The sequence below is a fragment of the Ursus americanus genome, chromosome 21, assembly GCF_024610735.1.
Source record: "Ursus americanus isolate L20-20 chromosome 21, mUrsAme1.1.p, whole genome shotgun sequence".
NCBI classification, from domain to species: domain Eukaryota; kingdom Metazoa; phylum Chordata; class Mammalia; order Carnivora; family Ursidae; genus Ursus; species Ursus americanus.
Genome location: NC_142147.1, coordinates 46,157,986 through 46,181,099, shown reverse-complemented (window position 1 = coordinate 46,181,099; position 23,114 = coordinate 46,157,986). Strand labels below are relative to the sequence as shown.

General features: G+C 59.1%; 1 protein-coding gene across 1 annotated transcript; it reads right to left on the bottom strand.

The window, feature by feature from the left end:
* Nucleotides 1-1,065: 1,065 nt before the first annotated feature.
* ATP1A3 (ATPase Na+/K+ transporting subunit alpha 3) lies at nucleotides 1,066-21,238 on the bottom strand. Its single transcript, XM_045806195.2, has 23 exons — nucleotides 21,096-21,238; nucleotides 16,495-16,584; nucleotides 16,297-16,356; nucleotides 15,337-15,540; nucleotides 13,771-13,884; nucleotides 13,524-13,658; nucleotides 12,887-13,004; nucleotides 12,478-12,746; nucleotides 10,754-10,952; nucleotides 10,567-10,676; nucleotides 10,350-10,484; nucleotides 8,384-8,576; nucleotides 7,897-8,072; nucleotides 7,672-7,808; nucleotides 7,224-7,374; nucleotides 6,975-7,143; nucleotides 4,266-4,420; nucleotides 4,066-4,189; nucleotides 3,172-3,317; nucleotides 2,660-2,790; nucleotides 2,214-2,315; nucleotides 1,656-1,747; nucleotides 1,066-1,461 (listed from the first exon to the last, which is right to left on the bottom strand). Exons 1-23 carry the CDS (start codon nucleotides 21,099-21,101, stop codon nucleotides 1,433-1,435), a joined length of 3,045 nt encoding a protein of 1,014 aa, XP_045662151.2. The 5' UTR covers nucleotides 21,102-21,238; the 3' UTR covers nucleotides 1,066-1,432.
* Between the last annotated feature and the right edge of the window lie 1,876 nt (nucleotides 21,239-23,114).

The window sequence follows — 23,114 nt, the reverse complement described above, 5'->3', positions numbered from 1 at the left end:
GCCACGATCACCAATCTCTTTCCTAAGCATGAGCCCAACAGAGATGCAGACATGTGTCGTTGGAAGACACTGTTAGAATGGTCCCATTTCTAGCAGCTCCCAAAGCGACCGACACGTGGGACAACGTGAGTGACTCTCACAGGCATGCCGAGCACAAGCTGGACACGCGAGACAACACACTTGTAAGATTTCATTTATACAAAGTCCAAGAACAGGTGCAACTAAAGGATGACGACAGAAATCAGGGCAGCCCCCGGTGGAGGAGGGGCGCTGACTGGAGAGGGGCACGAAGGAACTTTCTGGGCGGGTGGAAATGTTCCATACCTTGATCTGGGTGGTGGTTATGCAATGCAATCCTTTTCTTTTTTCTTTTTTTTTTTTTTTAAAGTAGGCTCCGCACCCAGCGTGGAACCCAATGTAGGGCTCAAACTCATGACCCCGAGATCAAGACCTGAGCTGAGATCAAGAGTCCGATGCTTGACTGACTGAGCCACCTGGGCGCCCCGCAATGTCATTTTAAAAATCCTTGAGCTGTGCCCTTAAGATTTTTGCACTTCACTGAAAGTTCATCTCAATAAAAAGAGCGAGAGAATAGCACATACTTAGAGGTTGGACACCTGAGGTTCAGATCCCAGATTTGTCACTTCTTGGCTGTGTGGCCTTGACCAGGTCACTTTCCCTCTCTGTGCCTCACAGCTTGTGAGGACTGAATGAGCTGAGGCACAAGAGGGCAGAGCACAGAGCGGGCACTCAGGGAATCACCATCATCACCATCGTTGTCATCATTGTCACCAGCATTGTCCCCCCTTCCCCTTCCTCCTCCAATAGGAGAGGATTCCCAGTCTGACTTCCTGCCTCTTCCCTGTTCTGACTCCATAATCCCACTGCCTGGTGATTTGAAGCTGCTCTCACTGTAACCTTGGTTGGGTCTAACACCCCATGACCCGGTGACTCTGTGATCCCATGGCTCCTGGGGTTGTGTGGATCACCCGGCCATGGGAGCCAGCACCGGGGACACCACCCCCCCACCCCCGGGACCAGAAAGCAAGCACGACACACACGCGCTTCTCTCTCCCCACTGATATATTTGATAATTGTCCAGAACCAGAGATGGCATCAGCCGGGGGTGAGGGGGAGTAAAAAAGAGCCCAGGGAGGGGGCACAGAGGGGGCTGGGAGGAAGGGGTGAGGAGAGGGAGAGGAACAGTGACACAGAAAAGAGAGAGGGGGAGAGGGGGTCCGGGGGAAGGTTGGAGAGAGAAGCCAGCCAGAGGGGGGAGGTGGGGAGGCAGGAGATAAATTGAGGGGGCAGGGGCCAAGGTGGGGCCATGGGGAGAGAGGGCCCCTCCCCCAGAATACAAAATGGGGGGACTGGTGAGGGCTGTCCTGGGCTTGGGGGGCAGGGAAGAGATGGGCGATGTGGGGGGGTGAGGTCAGTAGTAGGTTTCCTTCTCCACCCAACCTGGAGACAAAGAAAGAAAGAGAGAGAGACATGGAGAAGGGCACGGGACAGAGACAGAGAGGAGGGGGACCGAAGAGCCAGGAAGAGAGAAGAAGGGACGTGGGGGAGACAGGTCAGCACAGTACTCTGCCTGCCGCCCCTCCCCCTGCGCCCCTGCCCCCCAGCCTCGCCCTCCACCCCGGGAGCCCCCTCACCCCCGGGGTTCCTGCGCAGGATGAGTTTGCGGATCTCGTCGTAGACGAAGATGAGGAAACTGTAAGGGAAGGCACAGAACCACCAGCTGGGCCTGCAGAGACAGAGAGCAAGAGAGCGTTGGTGATGGGTCTGTCCCAGGGGACACAGAAGCAGGAGAACAGGAGGGCCACCCTGGGGGGGATTCTCCCTTGCCCTCTGTGCCCACATGCAAGGGGCGCCCTGGCCCAGGCTGCAGGCTGGGGCCTGCCAAGTGGCCCCCATGAAAGCACAGCCCCCCCCCCACCCTGGGGAGGGCTCGGCAGGATCAGAACCCAGTTGGTGGAGTGGGTGGCTCTCGATCTCAGGGTTGTGAGTTTGAGCCCCACACTGGGTGCAGAGATCACTTAAAGATAATCTTTGGTGTGGGGGGGGAAGAACAGGGCCTGTGATGGGGGGGCGCCCAAAGAGACAGCAGGAGAGGTGGGGCTTGAGACCCACGTGGGGCCTGGGAGGCTGTCCCACGGGGAAGGCTCCTCGGAGGGTCTGGGAGCAGGAGGCGGAGGGCGAGGGGCACTCACTTGAGAGGGTACATGCGGAGAGCCACGTCCATGCCAGGGCAATAGGACAGGAAGGCAGCGAGCGCCGTCTCCTCAAACAGCCCGAAGATCAGGATCTTGTTCCTGGAGGCACAGGCAGGCGGGAACTCAGGACCTGACCCGGCCCCCAGCCCCACAGAGACAGGCAGACCCAGAGGTGGACGGAGACAGACAGCCCGGAGGCACGCAAACAGAGGGACGAACAGGGAGACAGAGAGATGGGAACAGAAGGAGAAAGGCAGACAGACAGAGACAGCAACACACAGACAGGCGGGGAAGGGGACCCCAAGTGACACTCCCACCCCCCCCAACACAGACAGAGAGACAGACGGAGAGAATCCACAATAGATGGGACCCTCAGGGGCAAAGACTGACATGTGGCGCACGCGGGGAGGGACAGAACAGAGCCTCGTGCCGCCGGCCCTCACTTCATGCCCTGCTGGAAGACCGAGTTCCTCCGGGTCTTGCAGATGATCAAGTCGGCCCACTGCACGACCACAATGCTCACGAAGAAGGCCGTGTGGCACGTGAACTCCACCACCTTCCTCTGCTCGTAGGTCTGCAGGAGCGAGGAGAAGCGTGCAGGGCGGCAGTCAGCACACCTGCAGCCCAGCCCCTTCTGGGGACCCTCATGCCCCACCCCTGCGGCCCCTGCACCGGCCCCAGAGCAGGCAGGGACTCTGTCCCGAGGGGGGGACTCCCTTCTGTGGCTGGTGGGGCAGACCACGGACAGAGGTCGGGAGCACCTCGGTGGGCTGGGCCAAGAGCGCCAGGAAGCCTGAGCCCCGGGCAGAGGTCTCGATGGGGCCCCTGGGGCTGAGGGGCCGTCTTAGGAAGCACCCCCCTCAGGCTGGGACAGCGGATGGGGGCTCCTCCCTGCTGTGGGCAGGGGCGCTGACTGGGAGCCCCCCACCCAATGCTGCAGGGCCCGCCCACTCACCCACTGCTGCCCGTAACTGTCCTCCAGGTCATTGACGGTGCGGTCGTCCCAGTTCAGCCGGATGCCCACCAGGTTGCTGGGTAAGAAACCATTTTCTGCCAGGATCACAAAGTAGGAAAAGAAGCCACCGAGAGCCTGGATCATTCCTGGGGGGTGGGGAGGAGATGAGAAAAGGCTCAGGTTGGGGCCGGCAGGCAGCCCGGGGCACCTCGGAGGCCCTGTGAGACTCCCACTGGGAGATGGTGGGGAGGCTACGTCAGAACCCGGGCCCGAGCGTGAGCACCTGCCATGGGCCACCTGGGACAGGAGCCTCAGGGAAGGGACTCCCCTGGAGGGTCTCTCCCACCTGACCCAGGCCACCTAAACATCAGGGAGTCCCTGGGAACCCCCAGGTTTCAGTCTGAAGGCTCCCCCAGGCAGGAATGATCTCCCTGGGCCTCTGACCACCACCATGAAGCCTCTGCTTTCTGGAACATTCCCAGCAAGGAGGAGCTCAGCACCTCCAAGACCCCGCACAGGCACCTCCAGCAGCAGGTTCAGAAGGAGGTGGGAAGGGATGGGGTTCACTCCTGCCCACAGAGCACTCACGGGTTGATCTTGTCTTTCCCACCATGGAGGCAGGTGGGGCAGTGGGCTCTGCAGTGGCCAGCCCAGGGCCAACCCTGATCTGCCGCTTGGTGTCCCATGTGCTCCCCAGAGCACCCCCAGGCCTGTCCTCCACCTGTACTGGCCCTGCCTTGGAGAGCACCACCCATCTGCAAGTCTCTCCTCCCAAACCTCCAGGACCAAATCCTGCTTTCACCCCACTCATCCAACACAAGGTTCCAGAGTGCCCACTATGGGCCAGGCACTGGGCATCCAGCCACAAACGAGGTGGGGTCCCTGAGTCCTCACCAATCTGCCCATAGGCCATGCTGATGAGCCTCTCATTGACCAGTTTGTCGGTGCGGGGGTTCCTGGGCTGTCTCTTCATGATGTCACTCTCTGCAGCCTCGTATGCCAATGAGATGGCAGGGACCTGGGCAGGAGAGGCCACGTGAGCTGGAAGTAGGGGACCCTCCCCTCCTAGGGCCCAGAGGGTGGCGGGGGCTCACCATGTCAGTGCCCAGGTCGATGCAGAGGATGGTGATGGTGCCCAGAGGCAGTGGGATGTTGGCCATAATGAATAGCAAGAAGGGCGTGATCTCAGGGATGTTGCTGGTCAGGGTGTAGGCGATGGATTTCTTCAGGTTGTCGAAGATCAGGCGGCCTGGGGCAGGGGCAGTCTCAGATCGCAGGCATCGGGCATCCGGGCCCCCGCCCCTTCCCTGCCCTGTCCCAGAGTCCTTTCCAATCCACCCTCCCACCTGCCCACCTTCCCACACAAACATCCAACCAGGGCACCCCATTCAAACGTTCTTGAAATATAGCCATTTGGGAAGACTGGCAGTTCGTATTAAAGTTAAACAGCCCCCTACTCTATTGACCCGGTAATCCCACTCCTAGATTTGAAGGAGTGTTCATGTCCACCAAAGAGCGAGTACGAGAAGGTTCACCATAGCGTTAGTCCCCCTCGCCGAAACACAGAACCGACCGCAATGCCCATCGGCATGGGAGTGGATAAATGAACTACGGTCCCTCCATACAACAGAATACCCCTCAGCAAGAAAAGGGAACGAGCAATTGACACACCCAACTCCACGGATGAATTTCACAGATGTTATTTCGAGCGAAAAAAGCTAGACACAAAAGGGCTCATATTGCATGACTCCGTGTGAGGTTCGGAACTACTGCCTCGTGCTAAAAGTCAGGGTACGGCTTATTTCTGGGAGGGGAGCTACGGGCTGGAGGGAACCTGATGAAACCCTAACAGGGCTGGAAATGTTCTTTATCTTGGTCGGGGTCTGGTGGTCGCATGGGTGTGTACGCGTGTAAAAATTCATCAAGCTGCCCAGCTTACTGTATGCATGTCATATCTCAATACAAACTCAATCAGTCCAGTGTGTATAGAGTAAAAAGACGCTGGGGGCGCCTGGGGGGCTCAGTCGGTGAAGCGTCTGCCTTTGGCTCAGGTCATGATCCCGGGGTCCTGGGACCGAGTCCCGCATCGGGCTCCCTGCTTAGTGGGGAGTCTGCTTCTCCCTCTGACCCTCCCCCCTCTCGCGAGTTCTCTCTCTCTCAAATAAATAAATAAAATCTTTAAAATAAAAAAAAATAAAAGAAGCTAAAGATTAACCCAGCCAGCAACCCCCCTCCCCCCCGTCCCAGGTGCGCTGAGAGGCACAAGCAACAAGATACGTCATTCATGTGGAACAGAAAGGGGGGCTGCACAGTGATAGGAATGCTCTGATCGTCTTGGTGTAAAAGTAAGACCCCCTCTTTCCTATTCCTGCCGTGCACGCTCTGCCTTCCACAAACTCCCGGTACTGACGGAGGAAATGACTGAAATGTGCTTCAACACAATCCAGTGTTTGTGTTGAGACAAACATGATGGGCCCCGCGCGGTAATGGTGCTGGGGGATGGGGACGTGGGGGTTCACGATGCTCTTTGCTCTGCGGTATGCCCGGAATTTCCTCTCCTGGAAGTTAAACTTGGTGGGTCCCCCCCCCCACCTCCGAGAGGCCTGCCTTGCCCACCCTTATCTGGGTAGGACCACGGTTATTACCTATCATGGCATCCTACTTGTTGGCTTCCTAGCACCTGCCACCATTTACAACTATGTTTGTCATGTTGTGTTTGTGAACTTGTCTAAAGCTGCCCCTCCCAGCTCCTGTAGGGGAGGGACAGTGTCCGCTCTGCTCAAAACTGTCTCTCCAGCACCAGGCAAGAGACTCAAGGTGGGAGCCCGATACAGGTGGGAAGCCTGTCTGCAAGGTGTGACCGGTGTATCCGTAAGGCTGTGCACTGCAAACCATAGATGTCTCGGGGAAGAAGAAAGGATTAACCACAATGTCTTCTGGGACAAAGGAGGCAACGGATAAGAGCATTTAATTTGTTACTTCAGGCTCAGCTTTATCGTTTGCATTCTCTTTTATCATGCATTATTTTTGTTTTACCCTGGGGACGTTTCCAACAGAGAGAGGAACTGGAAGAAAATGCATCACAGCATGAATAGGGATTATTTCTGGATGGCGAGGTTATGGGTGATTCCAATTTTCCTCTTAATGCTTGTCTACATTTCCTATAATTATCGGGAATTGCTTTGATGATCAGAATGAAATTAAATATGAACAAGTTCCATCTGTGGCCACATCGAGGCCCATCAGAAGGCAGTGGTGCCCGTCGGCTCTGCAGCCTGGGCTTGGTGTCCCCGGCCCTACACATGGGCTCCCTCCCAGTGCCTGGCCTGTGCATGCTCCATTCCTCTGTCCGCAGCTCCCTTTCTTGGCACTGTACGTTCCAGCTCGGCCCTTGGGATGCCGTATAGTGATTCTGTCCATTCTAGAAGCTTCCTTGCCGCCCTGACCCCAGGCTGGGTGAGGGACCTCCACAGGGCTCCCGAAGGACCCTCGGCTTCCCCGTGGTCTCACTCACAGGCGTTTTCAAAATGCTTTCTACGTCTGCCTTGCCGGCCAGACTGCCCTACAGTGGGCGAGGCTGGGCCCCAGAAGGGCATCAGCTCAGCCCTGTCCCCAGGGAGCCCCCAACCCCATTGTGGGGGAGGAAGACTGGAAAAGACGGGCTTCAGACTCCACCCGGGGCTCGGAATGATTCTGGTTATCTCCCTACTGCGCATTCCGCCACAGCCCTGGCCGGTGCCTCCAGCACTTCTCAGGGCCTCCTGCAGGAACCCCAGTCTCCAGGACCTCCCCAGCCAACTCACCCTCCTCCACACCCGTGACGATGGAGGCAAAGTTGTCATCCAGCAGAATCATGTCCGCTGCCTGCTTGGACACGTCCGAGCCGGCAATGCCCATGGCCACCCCGATGTCTGCCTTCTTCAGGGCGGGGGAGTCGTTCACGCCATCCCCGGTCACAGCCACGATGGCTCCCTGGAGGGAGAGGGGGTGAGGAGGACGCCCAGAGGCCTGGCCCCAGCCCCCTCCTGCGAGGGGCCTCAGCCCAAGCACACCTGTCTCTGACAGCCTTCCACAATAATGAGCTTCTGCTGGGGGGACGTGCGGGCGAAGACGATCTCCGTGTGGTTCTGCAGGATCTCGTCGATTTGCTCCGAGGTGAAGTCCTTAAGATCAGTGCCATGGATCACACAGGCCTTGGCATCCCTGGGAAGAGCAGGGAGCTGGTCAGGACACATGGGGACAAATGGACAGACGGCCAGACAGGCCGAACCCACAAACAGGAGGGGCAGGAGGGCCGGGCTCTGAAATCGAGGCTCAGGAAGTGTAAGTGACTTGCCCAGGGTCACACGGCTCGTGAGCAGCGAGGCTCAGATGCAGACCTGCCCCACGCTGCCCGTTCTCACACATGGAGGGGGGCGTGGGGCCCAGGTGCTGAGAGCCAGAGGAAGGGGGACAGGCCGTCCTGGAGGGAGGCTGGGGCGGGCGGGGGGGGCGGCTCACCGGGGGTTGACCTGGCTGACGGGAATGTTGAGCCGGGCAGCGATGTCCTCCACTGTCTCATTGCCCTCGGAGATGATGCCCACACCCTTGGCGATGGCCTTTGCCGTGATGGGGTGATCACCCGTGACCATGATGACCTGTGGGCATTGTTTGGGGTGGTCCAGCCTCACCGCTGGCCCCCCCGGGGGCCCCCGACCCCGCCTCCCCCGCTGCCCCGGGCCACACCTTGATGCCAGCGCTACGGCACTTGCCCACGGCGTCGGGGACGGCCGCCCGGGGCGGGTCGATCATGGACATGAGGCCGACGAAGCAGAGGTTGTCTGTGGTGAAGTTCACATCGTCGCAGTCGAAGGCAAAGCCCTTGGGGAACTGCTCCTCGGGCAGGTAGTAATGGCAGAAACCTGATGGCAAGATGGGGTGGGGGCATGAGGGCTCCAGCCTCAGACCGCCACCCTCCCGCCCACAGCTCTTGGCCGCCGGGGTCCCTGCCGTCAGGGTAGCCCCACCCGGGGGCACAGTCTGTCAACATTCTTCCCCTAAAGATGCCTCCCCCTCTCGTTCATACACACACTCGCTCATTCATTCATGCATTCACGGTGCATTCTGGGAGGACTTATTCTGAGCCAGGCTCCATGCAGCCTCAAGGGACCCCCCCCCCCCGAGCTGGCCCAGCCCCTGCCCCACATCAGCACCCCCCCCCCGAGGTGCGCACCCAGCACGCGCTCGCCCAGGCCACCGAGCTCAAGGTAGGCGTTCTGGAAGGCCTCCTTCATCTCCTCATCCAGGGGCTGCTCCTTGCCCTGCAGCAGGATGGTGGAGCAGCGGTCCAGGATACGCTCAGGGGCACCCTTCATCACCAGCAGGTATCGGTTGTCGTTGGGGTCCTCAGTCTCATGGATGGAGAGCTGTGGAGAGGGCGGGCACTCCTGAGCCTCGGCGGGACCCAGCTGGGGGACAGGACGGCCCCCAGCCTCCGGCTTGAGCCATGCGAGCCAGGACAGACCACAGCCGGGGCTCCCCTAGAATGCACTGCCCCAAACTCTCTACCCAAGAGATCTCCATCTGGTTCTCGGAGTCTGTCACAGAGATCTCGGCTCACCCCTGCCCATTTCTGTCTCTCTATCTCACAGATGTTTCTGCCCGTGGGGCTCGCTCACAGAAATCTCTCTCCCTTCCTCACCCGGCTTCCTCTCATCCCACATCTGACCTATCACCAAATCTGCTCAGCTCACTTCTCAAATACACCCAGATTCTGACCTCTTCTCACCTTCCCTCTTGCCGACCCCATCCGGCCACCCCCATCTCTCAGAGGAAATATCACACTGAGTGTCTGTGCCTGCCCGCCCCAGCCCATAATACTGCCTCTCCACCGCAGCCAGGAGGATCCTTTAAGAAACGTGAGTCTGTGGGAAACGGGGCAGCCACTTTGGCAAATAGTCTGACAGCCCCTCAAAAGGCTACAGGAGAGTTACTACACGAGTCAACACCCAAGAGACACAGCAAGTGTGTCCGCAGAGAAACGTGTGCATGAAGTAGCCAGCAGCATCACACTGTAGTGCAAAGGGGCGAACGACTCGAACGTCCGTCAGCGGCTGGAGGGATCAAGAAACTGTGCACTATGCCGGCAGTGCAACATTACCCAGCCAGACAGAGGTCCGGGGTACCGGCACACACCACAACGTGAGCGAACCTTGAGAACGTCACACGACGGCAAAGACGCCAGGCACAAAATGCCTCGTATTGTGTGATACCATTTATACAAAACGGCCAGAACTGGCCAACGCACAGAGACAGAAAGTGGATGAGCGGTTGCTTAGGGATCAGGGAGATGGGGGAGAGGAGGGCAATAGCTAAGGAATGTGAGACTTCCTTTTGACAGGATGGAATGTTCCATACTTGTGGAGCGATTGCATGTATCTGTGACATTTATGTCGGTGATCTATGATATATGAATTATATCTCAGTGAAAGTCTTTTAAAAAACATGAGTCAGCTCCCATCTCTCCTCTGCACAGAGCTCATGTCCCTCTTAGAGTCATTCCTGAGTCCTCTCTATGGCCCACGAGCCTCATGGGACCCGGCCAGGCACCCACTGTCCTTACCTCCAGCACACTCCCAGGCTCCCTGCTCCACCACCCTGCCTGCCTGGCTGTTGTTCAGACACATTAATACACTCCTGCCTCAGGGCCTTTGCACGTGCTATGCCCACTGCCTAGAATACTTTTGCCCCAGACACCTGCAGCCAGCATATTCCGTATTTCCTCATGCCTTTGTCATGGACTGTCTTCCAGCACTAGAACGTAAGTTCCATGAGAGGAGCGACTTCACTGTTTCACTCACTGCCATGGGTACCCCAGCACCAAAAACGTGCGCCTGACATGCACTGGCTGCTCAAGCGAATATTGGTGGAATGAATGGGAGCTCCCTGGCTGCAGGAAGATCCTTACGCCTCTGCCTCCCACTCTGGCAGAGACCTTGCTCTCACTACTTCTGGGTCAGCCTGTTCCTTACCTAACCGGGTAGACACTATCATGCCCATTTCACAGATGGTGAAACCAAGGCTCTGGAAGGTTAGTAACTTGTCCAAAGCAAGGGGGGCAGTGGCGCAGAGGTGACCGCTTACAGGCATGATCAAGGCACCGAGGTCCAGGCTAGCTCTCCTAGACAGCCCGGCGGTACCTGGTATTTGTTGGTGGAATTGAAGGGAATCTCGGCCACTTTCTTGTTTCGTTCTCGCATCAGCTTCACAGAGCCAGAGGACAGCTCGATGCACTTGAGCAGGGCAGACTCAGAGGCATCCCCGGCCACATCCCTCTGGGGGAACAGAGGGCCGTCAGAGCAGAGCAGCGGCGGTGGCCACGGGCAGGGCCAAGGCGACGGGGGCAGCTGGACGTACCTTGAGCACAGGGATGTTGTCCTGACCTCCCTTGAAGACGGCACGGTTGCAGAGTCCGGCAATGTGGGACAGGGCCACCCAGGTGTGCGAGCTCTTGTCAAACGAGGTGCCTGAAGGAGGCACATGTCCCCTGTCACAGCGCCTTGGCGCCAGACCCCCTCGGTCCCCGCCGGGGCCCCACCCTCACCTGACTGGTCCTCGGTGGTGTCGGCCTCATGGATCTGGTTGTCAAACCACATGTGGGCAACCGTCATGCGGTTCTGGGTGAGGGTCCCTGTCTTGTCCGAGCAGATGGTGGATGTGGAGCCCAGGGTCTCGACAGCCTCCAGGTTTTTCACCAGGCAGTTCTTCCGCGCCATGCGTTTGGCCGTCAGCGTCAGACACACCTAGGGGACGTGCCAGGGGCGGGCCAGTCACCGGGGGAGCCGGGTGGCAGGCTTGCACCGGCAACGCGAGCGCCAACACACCTGCCCGGCCCAGCAGCAACTGCGTGGCCCGGGAAAGGAAAGAGCGCTGCCCCCAAACATCAGACAACAACAAGACAGACACACACACAGAAGAGTGTTGCTGTCCAGCAATTCCATCCCAAGGTACGGACCGACAAAAGTGGGCTCGGATGTGCCCCCAAAGACAGCTACTGCTCTGGGCACACCGGCAACCCTTATAATCGGCAACGCAAACATCTACTAACAACGGAAGGGATAAATAAACCGCAGGAATAAAAAATGGAATAATATGCAGCAACAAGAAAGAGCAGGCTCCTGCTGCTTGCACCCGCACGGGTGAAGTTCAAGGACGTCGTGTCCAGCACAAAACTGAGCCGGAAACAAGGGTTTGTACTCGATTATTCCGTTGCTATGCAGTGCAGTGAGACTGCTGGAAGCCAGCGTAGGGGTTACCTTTGGGTTGGGGGAAAGAAGCTGGACAAGGTCTCAAGGGGGTTTCTGGGGAACTCAGTCTGCGTGCCGCCCACCCGTACACGCCCAGACTCACACCCGGGGCGTCCATATGCATGACCCCACGTCTGTAAAAAGCCTTTGACCTACCCTGGCTTTGAACATGCTAATGGGGAAATCGTGGCAGGATGCATTAAGTAAAAAGAAGCAAGCAGCAGAGAATTTCTGGGACGGCCGGGTCTATGTGCCGTGAAGACAGCGTTGACCCACAGGCTGGAATACGCCCACACCAGCCGGGAAGCAGTGTGGACAATGCTCTTCTGTGGTGGGGCTGACCAATGGGCAGCAGGGTGGTGGGGGGTGGTATTATTTTATTGTTTAACTATCTTAGTGTATTATTTGGACCTTTTACATGAGGATATACTTCTTTTTTTTTTTTTTAAGATTTTATTTTTAAGTAATCTCTACATCCAACGTGGAGCTCAAACTCACAACCCCGAGATCAAGAGTCATATGCTCTCCTGACTGAACCAGCCGGGAACCCCATGAGGGTGTACTTCTTAGTTGTGTAAGTTAACTTAGAAAGTGGTAGGACTGACGGGGCTCCTGGGGGGCTCAGTCGGTTGAGGCACCGACTCTCGATTTCGGCTCAGGTCATGATCTCAGGGTCGTGGTATCGAGCCTGTGTTGGGCTCTGTGCCGAGCTGGGAGTCTGCTTGAGATTCTCTCTCTCCCTCTCCCTCTGCCCCTCCCCCTGCTCGTTTACTCCCCCCACTTTCTCAAAAGAAAAAGAAAAAGAAAAGAAAAAAAGAACATGATAGGCTGTTCGCCCTTCATGCCTTGCAGTGTGCCTCGAGATTTTTGTTTGTTTTGTTAAGAAGGCCTTCTGAGTCCCCGGACCCAGTCACTCAAGATCTAGGAGGCTCAGCCCTCAGTGTGCAAGGTGTCCTCCTCAGGAACACGGCAGTCAGACCCCAGACCCCTCCTCCCTCAGACACGGGGGTCCGGCCCTTACAGTGACGGTGGCCAGCAGGCCCTCTGGGACATTGGCCACGATGATGCCGATGAGGAAGATGACAGCCTCAAGCCAGGTGTACCCGAGAATGAGGGACAGGATGAAGAAGGAGACGCCCAGGAAGACAGCCACACCGGTGATGAGCTGGATGAAGTGCTCGATCTCGATGGCGATGGGCGTCTTGCCCACCTCCAGGCCTGAAGCCAGCGTGGCAATGCGGCCCATGACAGTGCGGTCACCCGTGGCCACCACCACGCCGCGAGCTGTGCCTGTGGGGCCAGAGGGGAGGAGGCTGAGCTGGGGATGGGGTCTCAGCGAGGTTCACAGGGACCCCAAGTCCCAGACGCACATCTCTCTGTCTGGGCCAGCCCTGCCCCAACCTGGGTGCCCCCACCGTGCCCTGCCGCACCTTCCACGCAGTTGGTAGAAAAGAAGGTAATGTTCCGAGTCTCCAAGGGGTTGTCGTGTGTGCAGTCAGGAGAGCGGGTCTGCGGTTCTGATTCGCCGGTCAGGGAGGAGTTGTCCACCTGAGGATGGGTGAAGGGACAGAGGGCCCAGCCCTGGGGTCAGGGAGCACTTGTCCAGAGGACAAGCTAGGGCTGTATCCGTGGAGGTCATAACTAGAAGCCTGGACTCTGGGTGAGTGAGTTGTGTCCGGGGGGCTAGAGGCTGGGCTCTTGAAGGTGGGAAGCAGAGGCTTCTTGCCATGGTTTAAGGTATCGATGGGTCTGGGGGGGTGGGGAGCAGGGGCCGGGACTGGGGGCCTAGACCCCTGGGTCTGAGGGAAGAGGGGGCTGGGGGCCTGGACTACCGGGTCTGAGGGAAGAGGGTGCTGGGACTCTGGACTCCTGGGTCTGAGTGAGGAGGGATCTGGGGGCCTGGAACCCTGGCTCTGAAAGAGAGGGGCCTGGGGCCTGGACTCTTAGTTCTGAAGGAGGAGGGGGCTGGGGGCACGACTCCTGAGTCTGAGGGAGGAGGGGACTGAGGGCCTGGACCACAGAGCCACTCCAGGAAGGACAGAGCTGGGCCTCAGGTCCCGGTCCCACCTTGCAACCATGGGCTGAGATGATTCGTAGGTCGGCCGGGACTCGGTCTCCACCCTTGATCTCCACCAGGTCCCCAACCACCACCTCCTCAGCGTTCACCTGCATCTTCTCCCCCTCACGGATCACCAGGGCTTGCTGGGGGCCGAATGGAGAAGAGTCAGCGCCCCAGCTCTCTGCCGGGGCTTGGATGGCACACTTCACCCCCACCCTCCTACCCCCACCTGACCCCTTCCGGGGCCCCCCTCACCTGGGGAACCATGTTCTTGAAGGACTCCATGATCTTGGAGCTCTTGGCCTCCTGGTAGTAGGAGAAGCAGCCGGTGATGATGACCACAGCCGCCAACACGATGCCCAGATATAGCTGTGGGGGGACACAGGGTCGTGCCTCAGAGCCGCTCCCTACCAGCCTCACCCCGAGATAGAATCTGGGAAGGGAACTCTGAGTCCACGGGGGGGGGGGGGCGGTGTCCATATTTGTGTGTCTGACCCCAGGCTGTGTCTACTTGAGGGTCCGTGTGTCTGTCTGCCTGATAACGTTAGGGTCCCTCTTTCCGCACATGGGTGCGTTTGAATCTCTAGGTCAGTCCTTCTCTTGATTTTGTGCGTCCATCTGTCTTTCTGTCTGCATTGGAGAATCTGAGTGTATGCTATTATCTGTCCATGTGTCTGTCTGTGTTTAAGTCAGTGTGTCTGTCCGACGGTTTGCATGCCTGGCTTTAAATTTATGGGACTGGGGCGCCTGGGTGGCTCAGTCGTTAAGCAGCTGCCTTCGGCTCAGGGCGTGATCCTGGATCCATGGGATCGAGCCCCACATCAGGCTCCTCCACTGGGAGCCTGCTTCTTCCTCTCCCACTCCCCCTGCTTGTGTTCCCTCTCTCGCTGGCTGTCTCTCTCTGTCAAATAAATAAATAAAATCTTTAAAAAAAATAAAAAATAATGAATTTATGGGACCGTTTGTGTTTGAGTCTCTGTATGTGGATTTCTGTCTCTCTGTCACTCTCTCTTGGTCTGCCTGGGTCTATCTGCCTGTTTAGGTTTTAATTTCCTTTTTTTTTTTTTTAAGTTTTATTGATCGATTGATTTTCGTAATCTCTACACCCAACATGGGACTCGAACTCAGGACTCCGAGATCAAGAGTCACATGCTCCCCCGACAAAGCCAGTCAGGCTCCCTGAGTTTTAATGTCTGGGAATACGATCTGTCTGTGCTTGACTGGCAGGTCAGTCTGTCTGTCTGCAGGCTAGGCCTGCAGCTCTGTGTGTGTCTGAGTTCCATCCACGCCTGTGTCTGTGCCTGTGTGTCTGAGTCTGCGTCCAGCGTGATGGTGTTGACTCTGCATGTGTGTGCACGTGCCTGTGCAAGGATCTCCATGTGGTCAGTGTGCGGGTCTGTGTTTATGGGCACGGGGTCCGTTGAGACCGCGTCCCCCCATGTGTCCCCTGCATTGCGGGAGGGGTCCCGACAGAGCTGCAGCTGGATGCGCCTGGCTCGCTACATGAGCGCACTCACTTTTTGGGGGGACCTTTCAGGTGATGACCACCTGGTGGTGTTTGTCCCCAAGGCCACCGGGATCACAAAGCCCTGGGACAGAGCCTCAGCTCACACACACCACACGGCACACAAGTTACTTGGCTTTACTGAGCCTCAGTTTCCTTAGACCTTCTCTGGTTCTCTCACCGAGTGATCATGCAGGTCCGATGAGGGAGAGCGGGGGAGTGGGCTTTGAGAAGCCGGAAGGGGCAGGAAACGCGGGGCAGGGTGTACGCCCCTAAACGTTCAGGCCCTGGCACAGGGCAGGGTGGAGGGCACTCACATTGTCACCCGAGGGGTCGTCCTCTGTGCCCGCCTGGATGCCATAGGCCAGGAAGCAGAGGATGGCTCCAATCCACAGCAGGATTGAGAAGCCCCCGAAGAGCTGGCGGCAGAACTTGACCCATTCTGGGGTGGTAGGCGGTGGTGTGAGCGCATTAGGCCCATCCCGGGCCAGGATCTCTTGAGCTTTGCTGTGGGTCAGACCCTGGGGGACACAGGACTCACACAGAACCCTCCCTGAGCCACCTTGGTACCCCAACGCTTCACCCCAAAGCACCCCAGGCCCCCAGCCCCTCCTCCCTCTACCCAAGGGTCCAGGACCCCAGCCCCTCTTCCCTCAGACCCAGGGGTCCAGGCCCCCAGCCCCTCCTCTCTCAGACCCAGGGGTCCAGGCCTCTAGCCCCTCCTCTCTCAGACCCAGGGGTCCAGGCCCCCAGACCTTCCTCCCTCAGACTCAGGGGTCCAGGCCCCCAGCCCCTCCTGCCTCAGAGCCAGGAGTCCAGGCCCCCAGCCCCTCCTCCCTCAGATTCAGGGGTCCAGGCCCCCAGCCCCTCCTCCCTCAGATTCAGGGGTCCAGACCCCCAGCCCCTCTTCCCTCAGACCCAGGGGTCCAGGCCCCCGGACCTTGCTCCCTCAGACCCAGGGGTCAAGACCCCCAGCCCCTCCTCCCTCAGACCCAAGGGTCCAGGCCCTAAGACTGTCCTCCCTCAGACTCAGGGGTCCAGGCCCCCAGCCCCTCTTCCCTCAGACCCAGGAGTCCAGACCCCCAGCCCCTCCTCCCTCAGAGCCAGGAGTCCAGGCCCCCAGCCCCTCCTCCCTCAGATTCAGGGGTCCAGACCCCCAGCCCCTCTTCCCTCAGACCCAGGGGTCCAGGCGCCCAGCCCCTCCACCCTCAGACTAAAGGGTCCAAGCCCCCCAGCCCCTCCTCCCGGAAGCCCTCCTCCTTCAGGACCAGCCGCACCTGCACACAGTCTGTGTTGTATTTCCGGCAGACCTCTTCCACTGACATCTTGTGCTCTGTCTGGGGAACGAGAATTTGGTGGGAGGCAATGAGAGCCAAGGCCTTTCAGGGGCTGGGGCAAGACCTGAGAGCGTGAGGCCCATCCCTGGCCACATCTCTGCTCTGGGCGGGTGTGTGGGTGCAAAGGGTGGGGCTTACCATAGCCACCTCCTTCTTGAGGTCATCCAGGTCCCTGCGCTCTTTGGTGCCCTTGCTCTTCTTGGGCGAGCCCTTGTCATCTTTCTTGTCCTGCGAGGTGGCGACACGATAGCTGTCAGAGCCACCAGACTGTGGGCGAGAAGGGGTTACAAGGGGGACACCGGCCCTCCAGGCCCCCGCCCCGGCCTGCTTCTGTACAGGTGTGCGCCTTGGGCAGGGGCTGGCTCTGGGGGTCGCCGTCTGTCTGTCAGGGCTTGCCTGCACCTCCCTGTCTCTGCCCTGTGTCTCTGAGTGGTTGTCTCTCAGAACCCGTGGGTCTCGTCTCTTCGATTGGCCTCACTGTCTCTGGCGCCATGTTATCTCTGGGTCTCTGTCCCTGAGGGTCTCTGTCCAGGTCTGTCTGTGCTTCTGTCTCTCTCTGTTTCTCTGCCTGTCTCTGTGGTTCTCTCTCCTTCAGTCACTTGGTGTCTCTTTATCTCTGTGTGTGTCTCTTTCTCCCTCCTCCTGGGCCTGTCCCAACTCCCAGAGTGTCCAGAGGTCTCTTGCTTTGTCCGTATTTCTCTGTCTCTGGATCTATCTCTCTCAGTCTCAGTTTGTCCCCTTCTGTCTTATTGTTCTTTTTTGTCTCTCTGTCTCCTACCTCTTTATCTCGCCATCTCTGTCTCTCTGTGGCTGTTTCTCTCCCTGCTCTCTCTCCTTCGTCACTTTATGTCGTCTGTCTCTTTGCCTCTAAGTCTCTCAGCACGTGTCTCTGTATAATTCTGTCTGACTGATCTCTGGCTCTGTATGTCTCTCTGTCTCACATAATGTCTGTCTGCATCTCTTGAACGATCTCTCCCGGCATCTGGCTAAATCTCTCTCTGGTTCTCTCTGGGTTCCCATGTCTCTCCAAGTTGATGTGTTACGGGATCTCAGACTGTCTCTGAGTGTCAGTATTTCCACCTCCGTGTCTTTCTCCATCCTTCTCTCTGCCATTCTCTGTCATGAGTCTGTCTTCAACTTTCCAGCTGTGTCCTCCTCTGGAATGCTTCATGTGTCTCTCCCTCTCCACCTCTCCTGTCTCAGCTGCCTTGTCTGTCTCTGGCTGTCTCTCTCTGCGACCTTCTTGTCTATCTGTCTCTCTCGGGTGCATCTCGGCATCTCCGTCCTTCCAGCTCCAGGTTTCCCCCTCCTGTCACCCTCCCTGTCTTCTCTACCCGGCTCTTTTCCTGGGCTCCTTTCCACAGCCCCATGGGTCTCTCAAAGACAGGGAGAACCTGGGAGACCCCACAGGCCTGGCAGGGACAGAGGAAAGGGTACTGCAGGTGTTGGTCACAGCTGGGACAAAAGCCCGGGAGGCAGCCTGCTATGCTCCAGGATGGTGGCCTGGCTGGATACCCAGCCAGTCCCAAGGGCCTTGACTGACAAGCTGTGGGCCCTGGCCTCTCTCTCGGGGGTTGGTGGCAGCCACGGACAGCTTTGAACAGGGGATGGGCAAGGTCAGGGCTCTGGAGGGCAGACTAGGAGCTGGCTAGGATTTGGGGTACAGAAGCCCCAGGCCTGGCTTGAACTGGATGCAGTGTGAGGGGGTGAGGGAGGTTCCAGTCTGGGGGCTTGGGCAGATGGGGAAGGCAGTGTCCCTGGAGGCTGGCAGGAGGGGTGGGGCGAGGCCAGGTGCTGGAAGAGGGCTGCTGACAGATCCTGCGGGCCCAGAGCCAAGCTGGGATCCCAGGCTCAGGCAGCTCAGTGCTAATCCCCTTGTGACCTTGTAGAGGGCTGAGCTGCCTGCCGGCTGCCCCCAGACCCAGAGGCTGAGCCTGGGGGTTACTGCAGCCTGGAGGCCTGAGAGCCTCTGAGAGGGTTTAGGAGGGTGGGAGGGAGGCTTGGCCCTGGGCCAGCCCTGCAGCAACACTGCGTCTGACTCAAAAGCACGGAGGCCTGGGGGACAGGGAGGACATGCCTCCACTCCCTGCACCAGGAGGGGTCTTACCTGCCCACAGGGGTGGCCCCATGGATGGAGAGGTGTGGAGATAGAAGGTCACAGGGTCAAGGTAGAGAAAGGAGGGGGAAGGCAAGAGAGGAGAGAGATGGGGCCCTGGCAGGAGTGGGGGAGAAAACCAGCAGCCCACCCTTGAAACCTTGGGGAAGGCTGGGAGCCGCTGCTTGGAGGGAGGAGGGGCTCAGGACCTGGATCCCTGGTCTGTGGGAGAAGGGGGCTGGGGGTCTTGGACTCCTGGGTCTGAGGGAGGAGGGGCTGGGGAACGTGGACCCCTGATCTGAGGGAAGAGGGGCTGGGGGCCTTGGACTCCTGGGGCTGAGGGAGGAGGGGCTGTGGAAACTGGACCCCTGATCTGAGGGAGGAGGGGGCTGGGGGCCTTGGACTCCTGGGGCTGAAGGAGGAGGGGGCTGGGGGCCTGGACTCCTGGGTCTGAGGGAGGAGGGGCTGGGGGCCTGGACTCCTGGGTCTGAGGGAAGACGGGCTGGGGGCTTGGACTCCTGCATTTGAGGGAGGAGGGGCAGGGGGTCTGGACTCCTGGGTCTGAGGGAGGAGGGTCCTGGACTCCTAGGTCTCAGAGAGGAGGGGTTGGGGGCCTGGAGACCTAGGTCTGAGGGTGGAGGGGCTGGGGGCTCTGGACTCCTGGGTCCGAGGGTGGAGGGGCTGGGGGAGCCTGGGCCCCTGGGTCTGAGGGAGGAAGGGCTGGGGCCTGGACTTCTGGGTCTGAGGGAGGAGGGGGCTGGGACACCCCAGTCCCTGGCAGGCAAGCCTTGGCTTCTGCTTGCCCTTGCTATGACCAGACTCCCTTGGGGGCGGGCTTCCATCTGTTGGAGGGGGAGCCGAGGCTTTCCCAGTCAAGGCAGGAGGCCCAGATGGGCGCACTGCAGGGCGGGAGCACCTCTGAGGGTGGGGGACACGCCTGTCTCGCTGCAGCCAGTCTCTGCGTCTCCTCACCATTTCCCGCTGTCCGCCTCCCCCTGACACCCGCCAGCTCACGCAGCTTCTGCACCTTGGCCAACCTCTCCCTCCCCCTCTCAGGGTGTCTGGGGCCTTCATCTCTGAGCATCTCTCTCTCCACCTCCCTTGTGCTCTCTGCCTCCTCCTCCCACCCTTCGAGCTGACTTTGGTCGTCTCTGGATAGGAAATGTCTGTCCTTGGGTCTCCTAATCTCAGACTCAGTTTCTCTCTTTGTCTCTGATGTGTCTCTCCATGTCTTTGTCTCACCCATGTCTCTCTCTTCATGTCTCTCTGTGTCTCTCTTTGTCTCTACATCTGTGTCTCTTTCTCTCTGTCTCTTTCAGAGCATCTCTCTGTCTCTGCCTATTTCTTTTGCTCTTTCCACAGGGTTCTGCCTCTCTGTCTGCAACCCATGTCTAAAGTGCCTCTCTTCTCCTGGCCCCTCTTCTTTTCCTAATGCCCCTCTTCCCTCCCTGGGGCATACAATGTCAGTCTCCTCCAATCTGCCCACACCTCCCTCCTTCCATTCCACTTACCTGGAAGCCATCACTGACTCTCACCTCCCGCCCCACCCCCCCATCTCCCAGTCCTCTTCCCACCCAGTTCTTCTCCCCATCCCCCCTCACCCACCCCAAGCCACACATCTGCCCCCCCCCCACCTCCATCCCTGGGCCCCTCAGCCTTCATCCGCCATCTTTCTCCCCATCCCTCATATCCCCTCTCCATTAGCCTTTCCCATCCCGACCCTCTGTCTTCTTCCTACCCAGCCCACCCGCCTCCTTCTCCCACTCTCCCCCCATGGCCCCGCCCCAGACACGCAGGGAGGAATCCAGGGCTGCAGAGGGGATCAGGTGGTCAGCCAGGGAAGGAGGCGGCATCTGCTGGAGAGACTCACAGACAGACAAGGACACACGGACACAGAGGCAAGGGCATAGCCAGACATGCACGATACACTCCCCCCACCTCCCTACCCCCCACATGTGCACACATGCGCCCTCAGCCAGGCACTCAGTCTCCCTGCCACAGCTCTCCTACTTCTCCCAGCCCCCCCCCCCCGCCCCATATCAGCTTCCCCAGATTAGGAACTGGACACACACCACAGCCCCAGGCCACCCGCCGCACTGCAGAGCCCCCCCATCCAGGCCTGGAAGGAGAAAGAGAGGTCATCTGGTGTTCATCCCATAGCCTGGACCTGTCCCCACCCGGCCAGGGAAGCAGAGGGCTTTCAACACCCCCAGACACAAACACCAGCTCTCAGACAAACCCAGACACGAATGCAGACAGTCAGACACAACCTGGGCCACACGATCGCTAGCAGACGGTGCTGGCAGGACCTGACAGAGCCAAGAGCTCACACACGCGCACACGCACACGCACATGCACACATACGATGGAGCGTGCAACCGCACCAGGTCAGGCAGAGATGTCAAGGGCCGATCGGTGCCCCACGGACCCCGCACACAAAGACACGCCAACATACGCCACAGACCCCGCGGCCCCAGGCGGCCCCGCGCACACGCTCAACCAGCGGCACAACCGTACGGACGGGCCGGATCCCCCGGACCTGGCCCCGGACCGCAGGGGTCCCGGAGCCCCCGCCCCCCGCCCCCAATGTCACTGGACCCACAATGTCGCACACACGCACGGCCCGGCCGGTCCGAGCACCTACCCCCATCTTGGCGGCTCCGGGGGAGAGGGGCGGACGGGCGGGGCGGGGGCCGGGGCAGAGGCCTCAGGGCGGGCTCAGGCGCGGGCTCGGGCTGGGGGGCCTCTGCAGCGCCCGCGCCTCGGTCCGCGCGTCCGTCCTGCCGGCAGCCCTCCCGCACAGAGTCTGCGGCGGCCGCCGCCTCCGCCTCCTCATATGCCCGCGCCCGCGGGGGGGCCGGCGCCGGCCAATCAGGGGCGCCGCCGCCCTGACGGATGGCCCGCGGCCCCGCCCCCAGTACTGCAGCTGTCCTCCCCGCCCCCCAGCCTCCGCAAAGTGGCGGCACCGCCAAGGGGGAGAGCTGCAGAAGGGGGGATTCCGGAGACCCCGCAATGAGGAACTTGGAGACCCCCGCAGTGGGGCGCTGAGGGAGAGAGCGCCCCGAAAATCCCCGCACTGTGGGGGTGTTGCCACAGGGAGAGGGGTGGGTTGGGAGACGTGGACACCGGGAGGGGGGAAAGCCCCTTATAAACCACCACAGTAAGGGGGGGCACAGGGGAGGGCTGGAGACCTTATGGGGTTGTTGTTCAGGAGGGGGAGCTGGAGGGGGCCTAAGAGGCAAGGAAGACCCTACAATTAGGAGGGGTGCTGCAGAGGGGAAAGGAGCCTTGAGGTCCCCTCACTAGTGTGCCCCCACACACAATGCAGAGTTATGCAGGGAGACACAACTGCGAGGGTACACAGAAGACACATCACAGCCAGAGGACCCCACCAAGCCTCACACTCACACACAACCATCACCCAGATAGCCCAGATGGGGAGGATGCACACGTCCACCACCCCATCACACACAACAGCATGGACCCTCAAACACATACTACACTACCCCATCACACAATGCCAGAGATTCACCAACATGTGGAAATAAAATGCACCCCCCATCACACCACACCAGAATTACAATCGCAGTCATAAAGGGCTATGTAGACTGACTCACACCCTCCGAACACTGCATCACAGACATGCACATCACACACTCCACTGCACCTGGCCTTGTACCATTTCACAAAGAGACCCACAACCACGCAACCAGTAAACCCACAGACCAACATACCCACACTCGGCACCATCACACACTCACAGGCCTCACACTCTCTCACACACCCCATGAGCCTTTGTGGTCCCTGCTGCAGTCACACAACAGCACACACATAACCACACGCACTCCTCCCCAGGAAGCAGAAGTCCACAGGGCACAACTGCCAAAGCGTCGCTAATTGTGAATGACAGACAAAAAGGTGCACACAGACTCACACCCAGAACAATAATTCACAGAAACAGATCTCACGACACCATCCCACACACTTCCCACACTGCACACATCACGTATTGCAGTGCTAACACAGACACCTGCAAACACGTCCCAGTGCCCCCACCCACATGCCACACACGTCCCGTCTCAGTGTGTGTATGCACACGCACTCCAGGACTGCCACATACACACAACACCCTATCAGCTGCCCATCGAAGCCTGAGCAGTCCCAGCCTCTCACCCCCACCCTTTGCTCTCTGAGGAACACCTCAGACTTTCCCAGGGGATTATAGAAAGGGCAGAGAGCAAGTGAACACCTGTCCCTGTAGCTTCCTCAGAATGTGGGTATCCTCCCCACCTGTGGGAGTGGAGGCCTGGGGGACACAGGCAAGGGGCACAGAGTGAGCCTGATGTGCATGGGGGGTGGGTGGTAAAGGTTAAGGGCCTGATCAGGGAAATATGTGAAAGGCTAAAAGCCAGAATGAGACACAAATAAAGAGAAACAGAGAGACAGAGATTCAAAGCCGAAGAGAGACAAACACGGACAAGGAGACAGGGCCTGGGAGTAAAGGGGGGCAGGGAGTCAGCTTCCCTGGCTTTCCCCAGCACACAGAGCCTCGGCCCAATCCTGTACTCTGACCCATCCCCATCCCTCCCCGCTGTCCTTTGTTGCCATGGTAATAGGGAGGCCGAATATGCAGCAAAGGAGGCTGGGCCTGCAGACCTGGCCT

Bases quoted from the DNA above. Each gene is read 5' to 3' on its own strand.
- ATP1A3 (XM_045806195.2), bottom strand. The intron at 8,073-8,383 runs GTGCGCACCTCG...TCTTGCCATCAG, and splicing joins CCTGGGCGAGCGCGTGCTGG to GTTTCTGCCATTACTACCTG. The intron at 7,809-7,896 runs GTGTGGCCCGGG...CAATGCCCACAG, and splicing joins GCCGTAGCGCTGGCATCAAG to GTCATCATGGTCACGGGTGA.